Here is a 14,599-nt window from a genome sequence, read left to right as displayed (position 1 = left end):
GATTAATCTAGGCCGCAGTCGACATCGAAAGTCCTATTTTTACGTTTACGAGGCGCAGTTTGCATTATTCAGCAGCGTAATTTGCATTATTCGGAAGCATAAAGCTGCGCACGTAGCTATTGGGTCGGCAAGAAAGTAATTTCGGTATTTTAAGGTGACATAAAAAACCCAATTTTTGTATTCGAGCAATGAACTTTATTCAATAAAATGTTTTTCATTATTGAAGCTTGGTTGGAAGTTTACGAAACTGTTGATTGATAAGTTCGTTGCAGATAAGGGCCAGTTTTATGAGCGCGCAATTATGAAGCTACCAAAAAGATGGCAAAAGATCATCGAACAAATTGGAAAATATTTTATTGATCAAAGTTCAATATTTTCAATATTTTCATAAAGCTGCGTCAGCTACATGCTGCCGAATAATGCAAATTGCTCCTCGTAAACGTAAAAATAGGAAATTTCTTTTATCTAACGCTTTCACCACTGAAGGAGCCCATCTTCGCGTTATCGAGGAACCTGGAAATCCTGGAAACGAGACTGCCCCCTTAATAATGCTCGTTAACCATTTGACCGTAATACCGGCAAAGCGGATGCGCGGGTAAGAAGAACAAAGACATCCGATCCGCTTTAATGACGCTTTACGGAGCGAACGTTTAAAATAAATGTACTGCGCGCAAACAGTCCATTAAGTTCATACGCGATTCGAACCGATTACGTAGAAACCTGTTTCACGATGGACAAAAAAAGAGAAGGAACAATGTTTAGTATTTGCACGCAGGATCGATACGTAGCTGTCGACATTCTGTTGCAAGAGTGGAATTCAATTTACACGGAAAAAGTACCGGGGTCCATGAGACTACGGCCTGAACAAATATTGATTGGCCATGTTCGCTAGGCATTTGCATCGAACACGGTGCACGCTGATTCGCAGGCGCCCCATTACACATTAGCGTCGTAAAGGAATCCCTCGATGACTCTCCTATTCGCATCCGCGAACTTCCCTAATTGGATTATTTTCATGAGTTCGGAACAATTAAAAGTTTCCCGAAAAAAGGAACGACCGGCCCGCTAATGGCCCGTACATAATCCGATATACTAAACAGCTTCGACGATGCTCTTCCCGACGGAACACACGCCTAATCGAATTGCTATATTAGTCGGAAACGCATGAAACTTTCAGTGGCACTATGAACATTTCGCTGACTGTAGACCTGGCTGGAGGGTACCTAATTAAGCAAGGGGCTTTCCCTTCATACGGGATCAATTCTAAATATGTATACCTAATTTAACATTCCCACCTTTTTAGAATTGTCGCTCCCACTACAGCGGCAGAGGAGACTCTTCTTTTGCACGAGTACGCTTTTTAAAAAGGAAGGAAAAGAGAACGAAACTTAGATAAATTGTAAATACCTAATTTTCCATTCCCACTACAGCGGCAGAGGAGACTCTTCTTTTGCACGAGTACGCTTTTTAAAAAGGAAGGAAAAGAGAAGAAAACTTAGATAAATTCTACAGGGTGTGGCCAGATAACATTGTTTTGTTTGACGCTTCGTTTTCGAGGAAATAGAGTTTGAAAATGCAGCGAATATTGCAACCTATTGTATAGGATTCGTCTGGCGCGTCTGACCATGATCAACCAATTCTACTTTGTGCATATACTATAGCACGCGAACTTGGCGGAACTCTAAACTCTAAACTCGATTTTCTCGAAAACGAGGCGTCAAACGAAAAAATGTTATTCTATACCCAATTTAACAAATTGGTACTTGTACTGCTAGCAATGATAATTGTTTTCCTCGATCGAATAACGATCAACGAATCGTTTCGCAGGTACCGTATCATCCCAGAGGGCTATACCAAGAGCTCGACCGTCGATTCGGAGATCGACGACAATAACCTCGATACAGGTGCGTCTACTTTCCGTCCACTCTCGACCACGGCCACGGACCTTCGTATGGGGGTCGCGAGTTTCTGCAAGGCGTTCCCATGGCACTTTGTCGTCGATCGACAATTGGAACTCGTACAGCTTGGGGTCGGGTTCATGAAGATTTTCGGACAGCACCTGAACCGATTGGGCCGAAATATAGCAACGTACTTCGCGTTCACAAGGCCACGCGGAGTCAGTCTTACCTTCCACGAGATACTGAAGCGTGCGAACACACCTTTTGTTCTGACCCTGCAGAGACCGACAGGTCTTGATAAGTATCCCGCGGAGGTAAGAATCAATTGTACGAATCAATAACTTCAATTTTTACATCTTATAATGATTTCAATGAAACTTTGTACAAAGTTTTGTACTAATGTCCAATTTTTGAAAAGGTTATTCGTTTGTAAAAGGTGTACGAACACTCTTTGTACAACCACTGTGCATTAGATAAAAAAGTATCCATGGTTTAACAATATATACAATTTTCATAGTGAATTTAATTATGTAGAATCAGATAGAACAGCAGCAAAATTTTTAAAGCAAGTAAAAAGGTGGAGCAACTAGACTTTCCTCGGTCGATTCGTCTGACACAATATAATTGTTATTGTTCGACAGGGTTTCTTGAATTTTTCTACTGATGGGATTTCAATGATTTCAGGGACTGGAAATGAAGGGTCAGATGGTCCATTGTCCCGAATCGGATTCCATCCTGTTCGTGAGCTCGCCATTCCTGAACGGTCTGGAAGGGCTGACTGGTCGAGAACTTTTTATATCTGATATTCCATTATACGATGCTACGAGGGAGGTGATTTTGGTAGGGGAGCAAGCCAGAGCACAGGTACAACAGCATTTGCATCTGATTATAATATCGTTAAATTTATATCTGCAGAATTCATGGGCTCGTGCGTTCGATCGATAGATTCGCGTTATAAATAACAACGAAGCCGAAGAGATTTCATAATAACTGGTCTTATTTCGCGATCAAAATTTATTATAAATTATTCTCAATCATTTCCGAACGTAACAAATTATTCATTGATATTTCGAGTTTGCACAGTGCATTTTTAAAGAGCCTTCCTACATTACCGAGCTACAGTACCTCGATGTAGGTGTCGCCAGCGTGCAGAGAAGACAATCTAGATGGCGTCGGTGTATTGGCGGTTCAATTTCAAATGTTTAAAATAAACTTGAAGATTAGCAGCTTAAATTAGTATACTAGAATTTAATTAATATATATATTTCATAATCTAGTCATTATATCTTATAATATGTTTCATTGATACTCGTATATTATAGATTTTGCAAATCAAATTCACCCACCAAGAATATTTATAACTAATTATTTATTTATATTTAGACACACTCAATACTCAATACGCTTTAATAAATACATATGTATTCTTAAAATAGATTGTAATCAGAAAATGGCCTATAAAAAATGGACTATCAATTTTACCTCGCAGTTAATAGTATATCTACTGTTGCAGGACGGTCTGAGGAGGCGAATGGACAAATTGAAGAGCTTCATCGAAGAGGCAAGCCTGCTAGTCTCCGCTGAAAGAGAAAAGAACGTCAGCTTGCTCCATCTAATATTCCCTCCAGACATAGCGAAACGCTTATGGTTGGGTATGTCGAAACAACCAATTATAAAAATCTGTCTTATCTTCATCGGAATATTTTCCGTAACCACACAAATTTTCTTCAGGAGAAACCATAGAAGCGAAAACATACCCGGACGTGACGATGCTGTTCAGTGACATCGTCGGTTTCACAGAGATTTGTTCGACTGCGACGCCGATGAACGTGATCAACATGCTTCAAAATCTTTACGAGCAGTTCGACTCGTTTTGCGGCCAGCTCGACGTATATAAGGTGCGAGCTTTTTAAATGTAAATGCTTGTAAAGCAATCCCCGTTGCGAGTCGGGACCACGATGAACGCGAAAGATCGAATGCAAATCTATGTTAATCAATGTACCCCGTTACTCGATGTTTTATGGAGAAGTTAGCGCAGAGAAAGAACTATTTAACGCGCAGAATTCACAATGAAATGTATGCTGCTTACGAACTTTACATTCGATCATTACCATAGGTGGAGACGATCGGAGATGCTTATTGTGTTGCTTGCGGTCTTCATAGAGATACCACCATACACGCGCAGCAAATTGCTTGGATGGCTCTGAAAATGATTCAAGCGTGTTCCCATCACATGACCCACGAGGGCAAACCAATAAGAGTAGGAATCTGCACATTCTATTTTTACTGCGTCGCAACCCCTTGGCCTATGATTTATTTTACGATTTCAGTGATTAAACCTTTTTTGTAATTCTCAATTTCCTAAAGAAGGAGACATTTTATATATATGTGTGCATATGTGTTCTCCAATTAACGAACATTAACGAACATTAACGTACATTAACAAAACCAAAATATTTATTGAACTCTTCCGAATCTTCCGACTCGATATTGTAAGGCAAGGGGATGTTTCTATATGTTATGTTTGTACTAATTAAGTATACTATTGTCCTAACAGATGCGCATTGGCATTCATACCGGAATGGTGTTAGCGGGGGTGGTCGGAAAGAAAATGCCCAGGTATTGTCTTTTCGGGCACAATGTTACCTTAGCGAATAAATTCGAATCTCTGAGCGAGCCTCTCCGCATTCACGTTAGTCCAACGACTTACGAGTGAGTAATCAAATCGTTATCGCTAGACTGCGAATCTTTATGCGGTCAGAACACGGATAAAGCTCTCGAACATTAATAAACTAGAAAGTTGAAGAATTCTTCTCTCTTCGAAGCTGTTACCAAGAAAAACGAAAGTGTAAACATCCGCAGTCTATCATATTTATCGCAATTATGTACAGTCAACTGAAAACTTTTCCGACCGACTGTGTATTGCATGTAGAAACTAATTCGTAACTTTCAGAATTATTCAATGTTAACTTTATCTTATATTCGAGTCTTCCACTCATTACATCGAAGGTACATTAACTTTTAATTACTCCCATGTAGTATTTACAATCTGAAAACTTTAAAAATAGTGTTTCAAGCATGAACAAAGGTGTCGACCACGCTAGCAGATATTTCTTTCGCATTGAAGTAGTTATTTTGACGAATGAAAATTTATTTCACAATTTATACTGAGTTTATATTGAGGAGGAAAGGCGGAGAAAGGAGCAGGAGTCAAAATTGTAACCCTGAGGGGAACGATAAAGTTGTATATACAATTTGAATTTATATTGAACATTTATACTGAAGGTTGATTACTTAAAAGATATAGATTCATCATCATTAGTGAAAGTTCATTGCTTGAATAAAAAAAATTGGATTTTATTTCATCTCAAAATATCGATATTACCTTCTTGCCAATCCAGAACTTGTAAGAGTAGAATCTATTTCAAATTCGCAAAGAGAAGACTACGAATTAGTATAAGCATCCAATAATTTACAATCGAATTTTATTCGGTACTTATGATAACCTTTGTTTTCCGTCAGATCGTTGAGATACCCGTTGTCGGGGTTCGAGTTGGAATCAAGGAGCAAGGAGTTCTTGCCGAAGGAGTTTCCGGCAAGCATTGATGGGCCGTCTTACTTCCTGGACGATTACAAGCACAAGGACGTCGATGTAAATCTTCCTCTCGACGTTCACATTCAGAGCGCGATCCGAGAACACGGTCTTCACACCAGCACGTAGATACTTCGACTAAACTATCTATCGACAGTAACCGTGCATTATCGCCCGTGTGAATGTCGCTGTACCAATCGCTACTGTCCGTAAAAACCACAATAAATCCGGTTACAATCTGACGTCTATGAATTTACAAACTATCACCGAGTAACGACGCTAATTCTACCAGCCTAACGGCCACTCGACGGCCGACAATATTTATACGCAGAGGTTTAGATTACAATTATTATATACCTATGACCATATGAGTAAATAAATCAGCATGATACAGTACAACCGCATCTTCGTTCATTTCTTGAGCCTCGCGACAAACAATTTGCGACTCTTGCCGTTGGTGTACGGTAATGTTCACTAAAACTTTTCGAAATAATCGAAATATATTAATTTACAAGATCTTTGTTAAAAATTACGATCTTGTGAACCAGCATGAATAATAAATTTTGTTCTGAGGGAAGGTGACATGGCAAAATGTTATGGAAGACAATAGGTATAGGAAGAGAATTTATCGAAAATCAACATATTTATTAAATGTGCAGCTATTAGCTCGGTATTATACTTTATTCATAAGAGACTAGAAGTTCTTACAAATAAAGGATAATACCGATTGCCCAGGTCTCACCACGAGGAGGTTGCTGCACAAGAGACCCGAAAGGGAGTCAGAACGAATGCAATATTCCTTCTGGCTCCCTTTCTTACAACGACAGACTTAATACTAAATTACGCACGTATGTCGAGTAATTATTGCGGGGCAAAAGGTGTGAATCGGAGAAGAAGTCTCCGATCCACGGGGGTTCAAAGGTGAATCAGGCAGAAGGCTCTGATTCTTTCAAAGTAAAAAATAAGAGCGAACCAGAGCAGAAGGCTCTGGTTCGAAGGTGACGCGGCGCGTACAATGCTTGCAGTGCAGCCCCGGCCAGAGCAGATACCCGACGTGTCCTCACCAAGAGAAATGGACAATGAGAAGTGTTCAAACGTAATACCATCTCTCTGCCAACTACCTGCCACCAGGCAACGCAATGCGTTGAGATGACGTGGGTAGGATTACGAACAGAGAATTTCTCTGCCAACTACCTGCCACCAGGCAACACAATGCGTTGAGATGACGTGGGTAGGATTACGAACAGAGAGAATGACAATACGAGTGAACAGGTCTCAATGAACCACCCCTCTCAATGTATCGACGCCGAATACCGGCTCCAACCGGTCTGGTACATACAAGCAAGGTCCGACACAGCAGAAGGCTGTGTCGGAGTCAAAAATACGAGTCGAGTAAAGTGACGTTACGGCAATAATTACTCGACATATTTAGAACGACGATATACAATCTTAATAACTAACGCACGCAAGTCGATGGAATTATACTAAATTACGCACGCAAGTCGAGCAATTATCGCGGAGCAAAAGGTGTGAATCGGAGAAGAAGTCTCCGATCCACGGGGGTTCAAAGACGAATCAGGCAGAAGGCTCTGATTCTTTCAAAGTAAAAAATAAGAGCGAACCAGAGCAGAAGGCTCTGGTTCGAAGGTGACGCGGCGCGTACAATGCTTGCAGTGCAGCCCCGGCCAGAGCAGATACCCGACGTGTCCTCACCAAGAGAAATGGACAATGAGAAGTGTTCAAACGTAATACCATCTCTCTGCCAACTACCTGCCACCAGGCAACGCAATGCGTTGAGATGACGTGGGTAGGATTACGAACAGAGAATTTCTCTGCCAACTACCTGCCACCAGGCAACACAATGCGTTGAGATGACGTGGGTAGGATTACGAACAGAGAGAATGACAATACGAGTGAACAGGTCTCAATGAACCACCCCTCTCAATGTATCGACGCCGAATACCGGCTCCAACCGGTCTGGTACATACAAGCAAGGTCCGACACAGCAGAAGGCTGTGTCGGAGTCAAAAATACGAGTCGAGTAAAGTGACGTTACGGCAATAATTACTCGACATATTTAGAACGACGATATACAATCTTAATAACTAACGCACGCAAGTCGATGGAATTATACTAAATTACGCACGCAAGTCGAGCAATTATCGCGGAGCAAAAGGTGTGAATCGGAGAAGAAGTCTCCGATCCACGGGGATTCAAAGGCGAATCAGGCAGAAGGCTCTGATTCTTTCAAAGTAAAAAATAAGAGCGAACCAGAGCAGAAGGCTCTGGTTCGAAGGTGACGCGGCGCGTACAATGCTTGCAGTGCAGCCCCGGCCAGAGCAGATACCCGACGTGTCCTCACCAAGAGAAATGGACAGTGAGAAGTGTTCAAACGTAATACCATCTCTCTGCCAACTACCTGCCACCAGGCAACGCAATGCGTTGAGATGACGTGGGTAGGATTACGAACAGAGAATTTCTCTGCCAACTACCTGCCACCAGGCAACACAATGCGTTGAGATGACGTGGGTAGGATTACGAACAGAGAGAATGGCAATACGAGAGAACAGGTCTCAATGAACCACCCCTCTCAATGTATCGACGCCGAATACCGGCTCCAACCGGTCTGGTACATACAAGCAAGGTCCGACACAGCAGAAGGCTGTGTCGGAATCAAGAAAACGAGTAACGTGAATTTAAGACAATAATTACTCGACTTACTCGGGTGCGGCCTATAGGCGATTCGGGTACCCCGGGGACGCGACACCCCGTACTCACTCACGGCCGCATCCGTGAGTGAGCCCCTGAGGGACCTCCCTCGGCAAATAAATCTAAAACTTCGTGGTATGTCCTCTTCTTGGTTTGCCCTCTTCTCGGTGTCTCCTCTTCTTGGTATGTTCCTTTCGTAGTGTGTCCTCTTCTTGGTGTCCTCTTCTTGGTGTGTCCTCTTCTTGGTGTGTCCTCTTCTTGGTGTATTCTAGCTAAAACAGACTAATAATAGTTAGACATATCAATACGTAACTCAGCACACGAGTGCAAGGCTAATACCCCCTTACAAGAGCAAACCTAAAACCAGTTCACGAGAACCAAACTAACCCCGCACACGAGTGCGAATCTAACCAGCTCACGAGAGCCAAACAAACCCCGCACACGAGTGCGAATCTAACCAGCTCACGAGAGCCAAACAAACCCCGCACACGAGTGCGAATCTAACCAGCTCACGAGAGCCAAACAAACCCCGCACACGAGTGCGAATCTAACCAGCTCACGAGAGCCAAACAAACCCCGCACACGAGTGCGAATCTAACCAGCTCACGAGAGCCAAACAAACCCCGCACACGAGTGCGAATCTAACCAGCTCACGAGAGCCAAACAAACCCCGCACACGAGTGCGAATCTAACCAGCTCACGAGAGCCAAACAAATCCCGCACACGAGTGCGAATCTAACCAGCTCACGAGAGCCAAACAAACCCCGCACACGAGTGCGAATCTAACCAGCTCACGAGAGCCAAACAAACCCCGCACACGAGTGCGAATCTAACCAGCTCACGAGAGCCAAACAAACCCCGCACACGAGTGCGAATCTAACCAGCTCACGAGAGCCAAACAAACCCCGCACACGAGTGCGAATCTAACCAGCTCACGAGAGCCAAACAAACCCCGCACACGGGTGCGGCCTATAGGCGATTCGGGTACCCCGGGGACGCGACACCCCGTACTCACTCACGGCCTCATCCGTGAGTGAGCCCCTGGGGGACCTCCAATCGGAGGAATACCAATTTCAAAAAAGATGTGAACATTTTTAGAAGAGGGACTTGTGAAAATTCCGAAGCAATGTGGCTTATAGTTTTCATGATACGTAATAACTTTTAAACCATGAACATTCGCACGCATTAATTTATTATATCTGACTGTTTAATGTTTATAACAATTCCTTTTTCTAACGATGTTAACGAGCACTCCCTTGACCACCTTGCCATCTAAATTTTTCGTAAAAATAGACAATAAAACTCGAAATATAGAATAACTTTTAAACCATAACATTCGCACGCATTAATTTATTCGATACAATTCACAGATAAATTTATTATATCTGGCTGTTTAATGTTTATAACAATTCCTTTTTCTAACGATGTTAACGAGCACTCCCTTGACCACCTTGCCATCTAAATTTTTCGTAAAAATAGACAATAAAACTCGAAATATAGAATAACTTTTAAACCATGAACATTCGCACGCATTAATTTATTCAAAATTGATTTTTATTATATAGAAGATAATGCCATGAGACATTTATTAATTCTAGCTACATAATTAATGTTTATAATAATTCCTTTTGCCAACGACGTGGACAAGTACTCTTATCTTAAGAGAATAACTATAACTCCGTACACGAGTGCGAAAACAACCAACGAAGCAGCTCACAAGAGCAATTATAATCCTGCATACGAGTGGGACGCTCAAAATGTAATTTTTATAAAGAATAAAATTGATAAATTTGAAGAAGACTCAATAGTCTTCATTGAAAGTCTCGATAAAAATTTCAAAAGTATGAAGGACGAGTTTAAAAAGACAAAGGAAGTTTTGAAAAATATTAGTAATCAAACTTACCGTTGTTCCTTGAATTGACAGTTGAAGCTAGGCCAGGGTAACTGTAGATGACCTCTAGTCCACCTCTGGTCCACCTCTGGTCCCCCCGGTTCTCCTGGCGCTCCTGGTCCCGCAGCACGTCCGCTCACGCCGCCTCCCCCGCCCCTACTGACTGACCAACGGTGAGCACTCGCCGATCTGCCGAGCTCGAGCGGCGCCCCCCACTCCGCCGAATATCGATCGATGTCGATCGCCGTGACAATTATTGAAAAATTTATTATTTCCAGCTGGTTAATGTTTACAACAATTCTATTTGACAGCGATGTCCACAAGCAATCCCTTGGCTATCTGACCACCTAATTTTTTAGTCAAAGTGACTAATAGTTTTCGTGATACGTAATATCTTTTAAACCATGAACATTTGCACGCATTAATTTATTCGATACAATTCACAGATAAATTTATTATATCGGGCTGTTTAATGTTTATAACAATTCCTTTTTCTAACGATGTTAACGAGCACTCCCTTGACCACCTTGCCATCTAAATTTTTCGTAAAAATAGACAATAAAACTCGAAATATAGAATAACTTTTAAACCATAACATTCGCACGCATTAATTTATTCGATACAATTCACAGATAAATTTATTATATCTGGCTGTTTAATGTTTATAACAATTCCTTTTTCTAATGATGTTAACGAGCACTCCCTTGACCACCTTGCCATCTAAATTTTTCGTAAAAATAGACAATAAAACTCGAAATATAGAATAACTTTTAAACCATGAACATTCGCACGCATTAATTTATTCAAACTTGATTTTTATTATATAGAAGATAATGCCATGAGACATTTATTAATTCTAGCTACATAATTAATGTTTATAATAATTCCTTTTGCCAACGACGTGGACAAGTACTCTTATCTTAAGAGAATAACTATAACTCCGTACACGAGTGCGAAAACAACCAACGAAGCAGCTCACAAGAGCAATTATAATCCTGCATACGAGTGGGACGCTCAAAATGTAATTTTTATAAAGAATAAAATTGATAAATTTGAAGAAGACTCAATAGTCTTCATTGAAAGTCTCGATAAAAATTTCAAAAGTATGAAGGACGAGTTTAAAAAGACAAAGGAAGTTTTGAAAAATATTAGTAATCAAACTTACCGTTGTTCCTTGAATTGACAGTTGAAGCTAGGCCAGGGTAACTGTAGATGACCTCTAGTCCACCTCTGGTCCACCTCTGGTCCCCCCGGTTCTCCTGGCGCTCCTGGTCCCGCAGCACGTCCGCTCACGCCGCCTCCCCCGCCCCTACTGACTGACCAACGGTGAGCACTCGCCGATCTGCCGAGCTCGAGCGGCGCCCCCCACTCCGCCGAATATCGATCGATGTCGATCGCCGTGACAATTATTGAAAAATTTATTATGTCTAGCTGTTTAATGTTTATAACAATTCCTTTTTCTAACGATGTTAACGAGCACTCCCTTGACCACCTTGCCTTCTAAATTTTTCGTAAAAATAGACACTAAAACTCGAAATATAGAATAACTTTTAAACCATGAACATTCGCACGCATTAATTTATTCAAAATTGATTTTTATTATATAGAAGATAATGCCATGAGACATTTATTAATTCTAGCTAATTAATGTTTATAATAATTCCTTTTGCCAACGACGTGGACAAGTACTCCCTTGAACACCTTACCATCTAATTTTTTACAGTAAAGTCTTTTCAAAATATTTCTGTTCAGATCGATTCTTGGAATATTTATGTATAAAAAAGTGAAAGGTAATAATTCTCGTTTATGAAATGTTTTGAAATTACAAATTGAGGTGTCTCATATAAAATTTGAAATAGGAATTGTTGATTTTCCTAAAATTATGCTTGAATAATATATTTTTAGGAATTTTTTGTCCTTGAGTTTTGCTTTTGATATTGAAACCGACATCGTCTGAAATATCTGCTCGGTACAGAATGTAACAATTTATGATATGGTTCCGTGACGATTTGCCTTGTCACTGACGAGAATCTCCTCAATAGCCTTCTGCACCGACGAGATCTTGTCGATGGCCTTCTGTTTCTTATTGTTAGAATAACGAAATATTAGGGTGACACGAACTCCCATAAGGCTGGCAGTCTTTAATAGTATGTACATACCTCGTCGGTGTTGACGAACTCTTTGAATTCTCCTTCGACGTGCGCTCTCTAGATGTCGTTACATCCACCCGAGAAGATTAATTAAACAAATCCGCAGCTTCCACTTTACCATTCGGTCGACTGCATTATCAAGCTAGCAGAATGAATGAGATGCGTTACAACCCCTGTTTGTCACAAGATAGTATCCTATTTTTCTTTTCGTGTACTCTCGTGATTTTCCGACTGGCAACGTAGTCTGAAACCATCTCCATTGTTTCTCTGATCAATAATTTTCGGTATTACTTTACGATCCCTTGCTGTGTAATATTGTGCACAAAATTGATCCAAATATGTTCGAAACGCTGTTATAATAAACTACACTTTATACTGTATATGTATATTGGTTTTGCAAGAAAGTAATTTCGTTATTTTAAGGTGGAATAAAACTCAATTTGTTTGTTCAAGCAATGAATTTTAATCAATAAAATATTTCTTCCAGTTTGTTCGATGGTCTTTTGCCGTTTTTCTGGCAACTCTATAATTCTGTCATCATCATTAACGAATGTTTTACCATTCAAAGACTTTAATCATTTTTCACGTGATCCACACCATGATAACGCGCGAAAAATTCTTTTTGCGTGGAAAACGCACGTTTTCAATCGGGATCTTATTTACATTAGCGTCTTCGTATTCGTTCACGCGTGCCCGCGCGGTCGAACAATCGAAAACAAAAATCTAAGACGCTATAGAATCGTTGAATTCCAACAAAATATAATGTGATTGGTACTATCGACGGGAGAATGTGGATCGATCAGACGCCGTCGATAATCGTCTGTATCGCGACATGATTGACCGATCTTTCTAACGCGTTTCGGGTCGCTCGATCACGAAACCGGCCGTTTTCGAATTTTCGAGCGCGCGCCACCGGAGTCACGAAAAAAGAAAGAGAGAGAGAAATAAAGAGGAGGCAGCAGCCGCGCTGTAAAACTAAAAAGCCAGCGAAAGAAATTACAAAAGACCAACACCGGGCGGGGACGTGCACGTGCACGAGGAATATTTGTGTCAGCGTTCGTGCTCTCCCGCATGTTTGCCTGTGCAAACGTACCTTTACTATTTCTTATGCTGCCATTCATCGCGACGAGACCCGCGGCCGTGCAAAGAGAAAGAAAGAAATTAAACATTTGGCCTTCCGGCTACGGCCGCGTAATCAAACGCCGGTGAAACTAACGAAGCAACCGCGGAGAAGAGACACAGACACCGCGCTGATATCAAAATACAAGGAGCGAGCCGGAAAAAGAAAGAGAAATGGACAAATATAGAGAACGAGAGAGACAGATAAAGCACCGAAGTAGGCATAGTGGAATAATAACTTAGATGACGCGCAGCGAAAACTGCACCGCACCACGGGTGGAAGTAAAAGAGAATGTTTTCTTTGATGTTCGCGCGACGCTTTTCGTTTAATGATTCCAACTAAAACGCGGCCGTGCGGGATCATCGACCGGTGGTCTAATTAATTAAATCTCTATCATCCCTCGCAAATTCATCCCTCGATTCATTCAAATTTTTACGTGTCACTTTTGCATCACTTTTTCCTACATCTACCTCTTTGAAATCGACGTTAATTGTTTATTGGAGGTAAAGCGTGCAATGTGTAGGATTCTTGGTGCTAATAGCGCAGAAATGAATATCACGCGTTGGACCTCGATAGTTGTATTTACTCCAGAAACGGCTAGAGTTGGGCAGAATTGCGGCTAATGGTACGAAGTGGACGGAAGGAAACGGGGGGTTGAACAGGAAAGCAGCCATATTGGCGAACGTTTATGGAGAGAGGGAGAGAGAGAGAGGGGGGGGCTAAAGTCGGAGATAAAGAACTGAACTTGCCGTGGCCACTGAAAGGAAAATTACTTGGATTACGCTGATCGAGGCGGCAATTTGGGTAATCTCTCTTGCGGGTCTTTGTGCGATGACACCCATTTAGAGCATCGACCAGAAACTGTTCGAGACGGGACTTCTCCCTAGTCAAAACTGCGAATCGGTAGATTCAGACAAAATCGCAACCTAAAAGCTTATCTTCCGGCATCCTGAAAGCATCAACTTTTGACAAAAAGAAAATGCGGACAATGTTCTACGAACAGGATTTGATCATTCCTGAATTGCAGTACCATTCTTCAAAGTAGAATTCACATTAGTAAACATGTTGGTGTCTAATCAGTTACTAAACATTTACAGTAAGTGTCGAAAGTATTCGTACACTGGTAAATTTCAAACAAAACTGTGAAATTGTTGTTTATTAACTATTTTTTCTGTAAACAATGAATATGTACATATTCTGAGAAGTCTATAGAATAAATACGATGCAAAAAAAAAATTA

At 41.2% G+C, this 14,599-nt stretch overlaps 1 protein-coding gene across 2 annotated transcripts in view; it reads left to right on the top strand.

The window, feature by feature from the left end:
* Positions 1–5,732, top strand: part of Gycalpha99b (guanylate cyclase 1 soluble subunit alpha 2) — a 63,210-nt gene extending 57,478 nt beyond the window's left edge. For both annotated transcript variants that reach the window (XM_076438714.1, XM_076438704.1), the window contains 7 exons: positions 1,828–2,212; positions 2,583–2,762; positions 3,412–3,550; positions 3,630–3,796; positions 4,015–4,158; positions 4,456–4,610; positions 5,421–5,732. In XM_076438714.1, the coding sequence (XP_076294829.1) occupies positions 1,828–2,212; positions 2,583–2,762; positions 3,412–3,550; positions 3,630–3,796; positions 4,015–4,158; positions 4,456–4,610; positions 5,421–5,619 (1,369 nt within the window). In that variant the 3' untranslated portion in view covers positions 5,620–5,732. The remainder of the gene's footprint in view (positions 1–1,827; positions 2,213–2,582; positions 2,763–3,411; positions 3,551–3,629; positions 3,797–4,014; positions 4,159–4,455; positions 4,611–5,420) is intronic.
* The last annotated feature ends 8,867 nt before the right edge of the window (positions 5,733–14,599 follow it).

The sequence above is a fragment of the Lasioglossum baleicum genome, chromosome 2, assembly GCF_051020765.1.
Source record: "Lasioglossum baleicum chromosome 2, iyLasBale1, whole genome shotgun sequence".
Taxonomy (NCBI): Eukaryota; Metazoa; Arthropoda; class Insecta; order Hymenoptera; family Halictidae; genus Lasioglossum; species Lasioglossum baleicum.
This window is presented reverse-complemented; position numbering and strand designations above follow the sequence as displayed.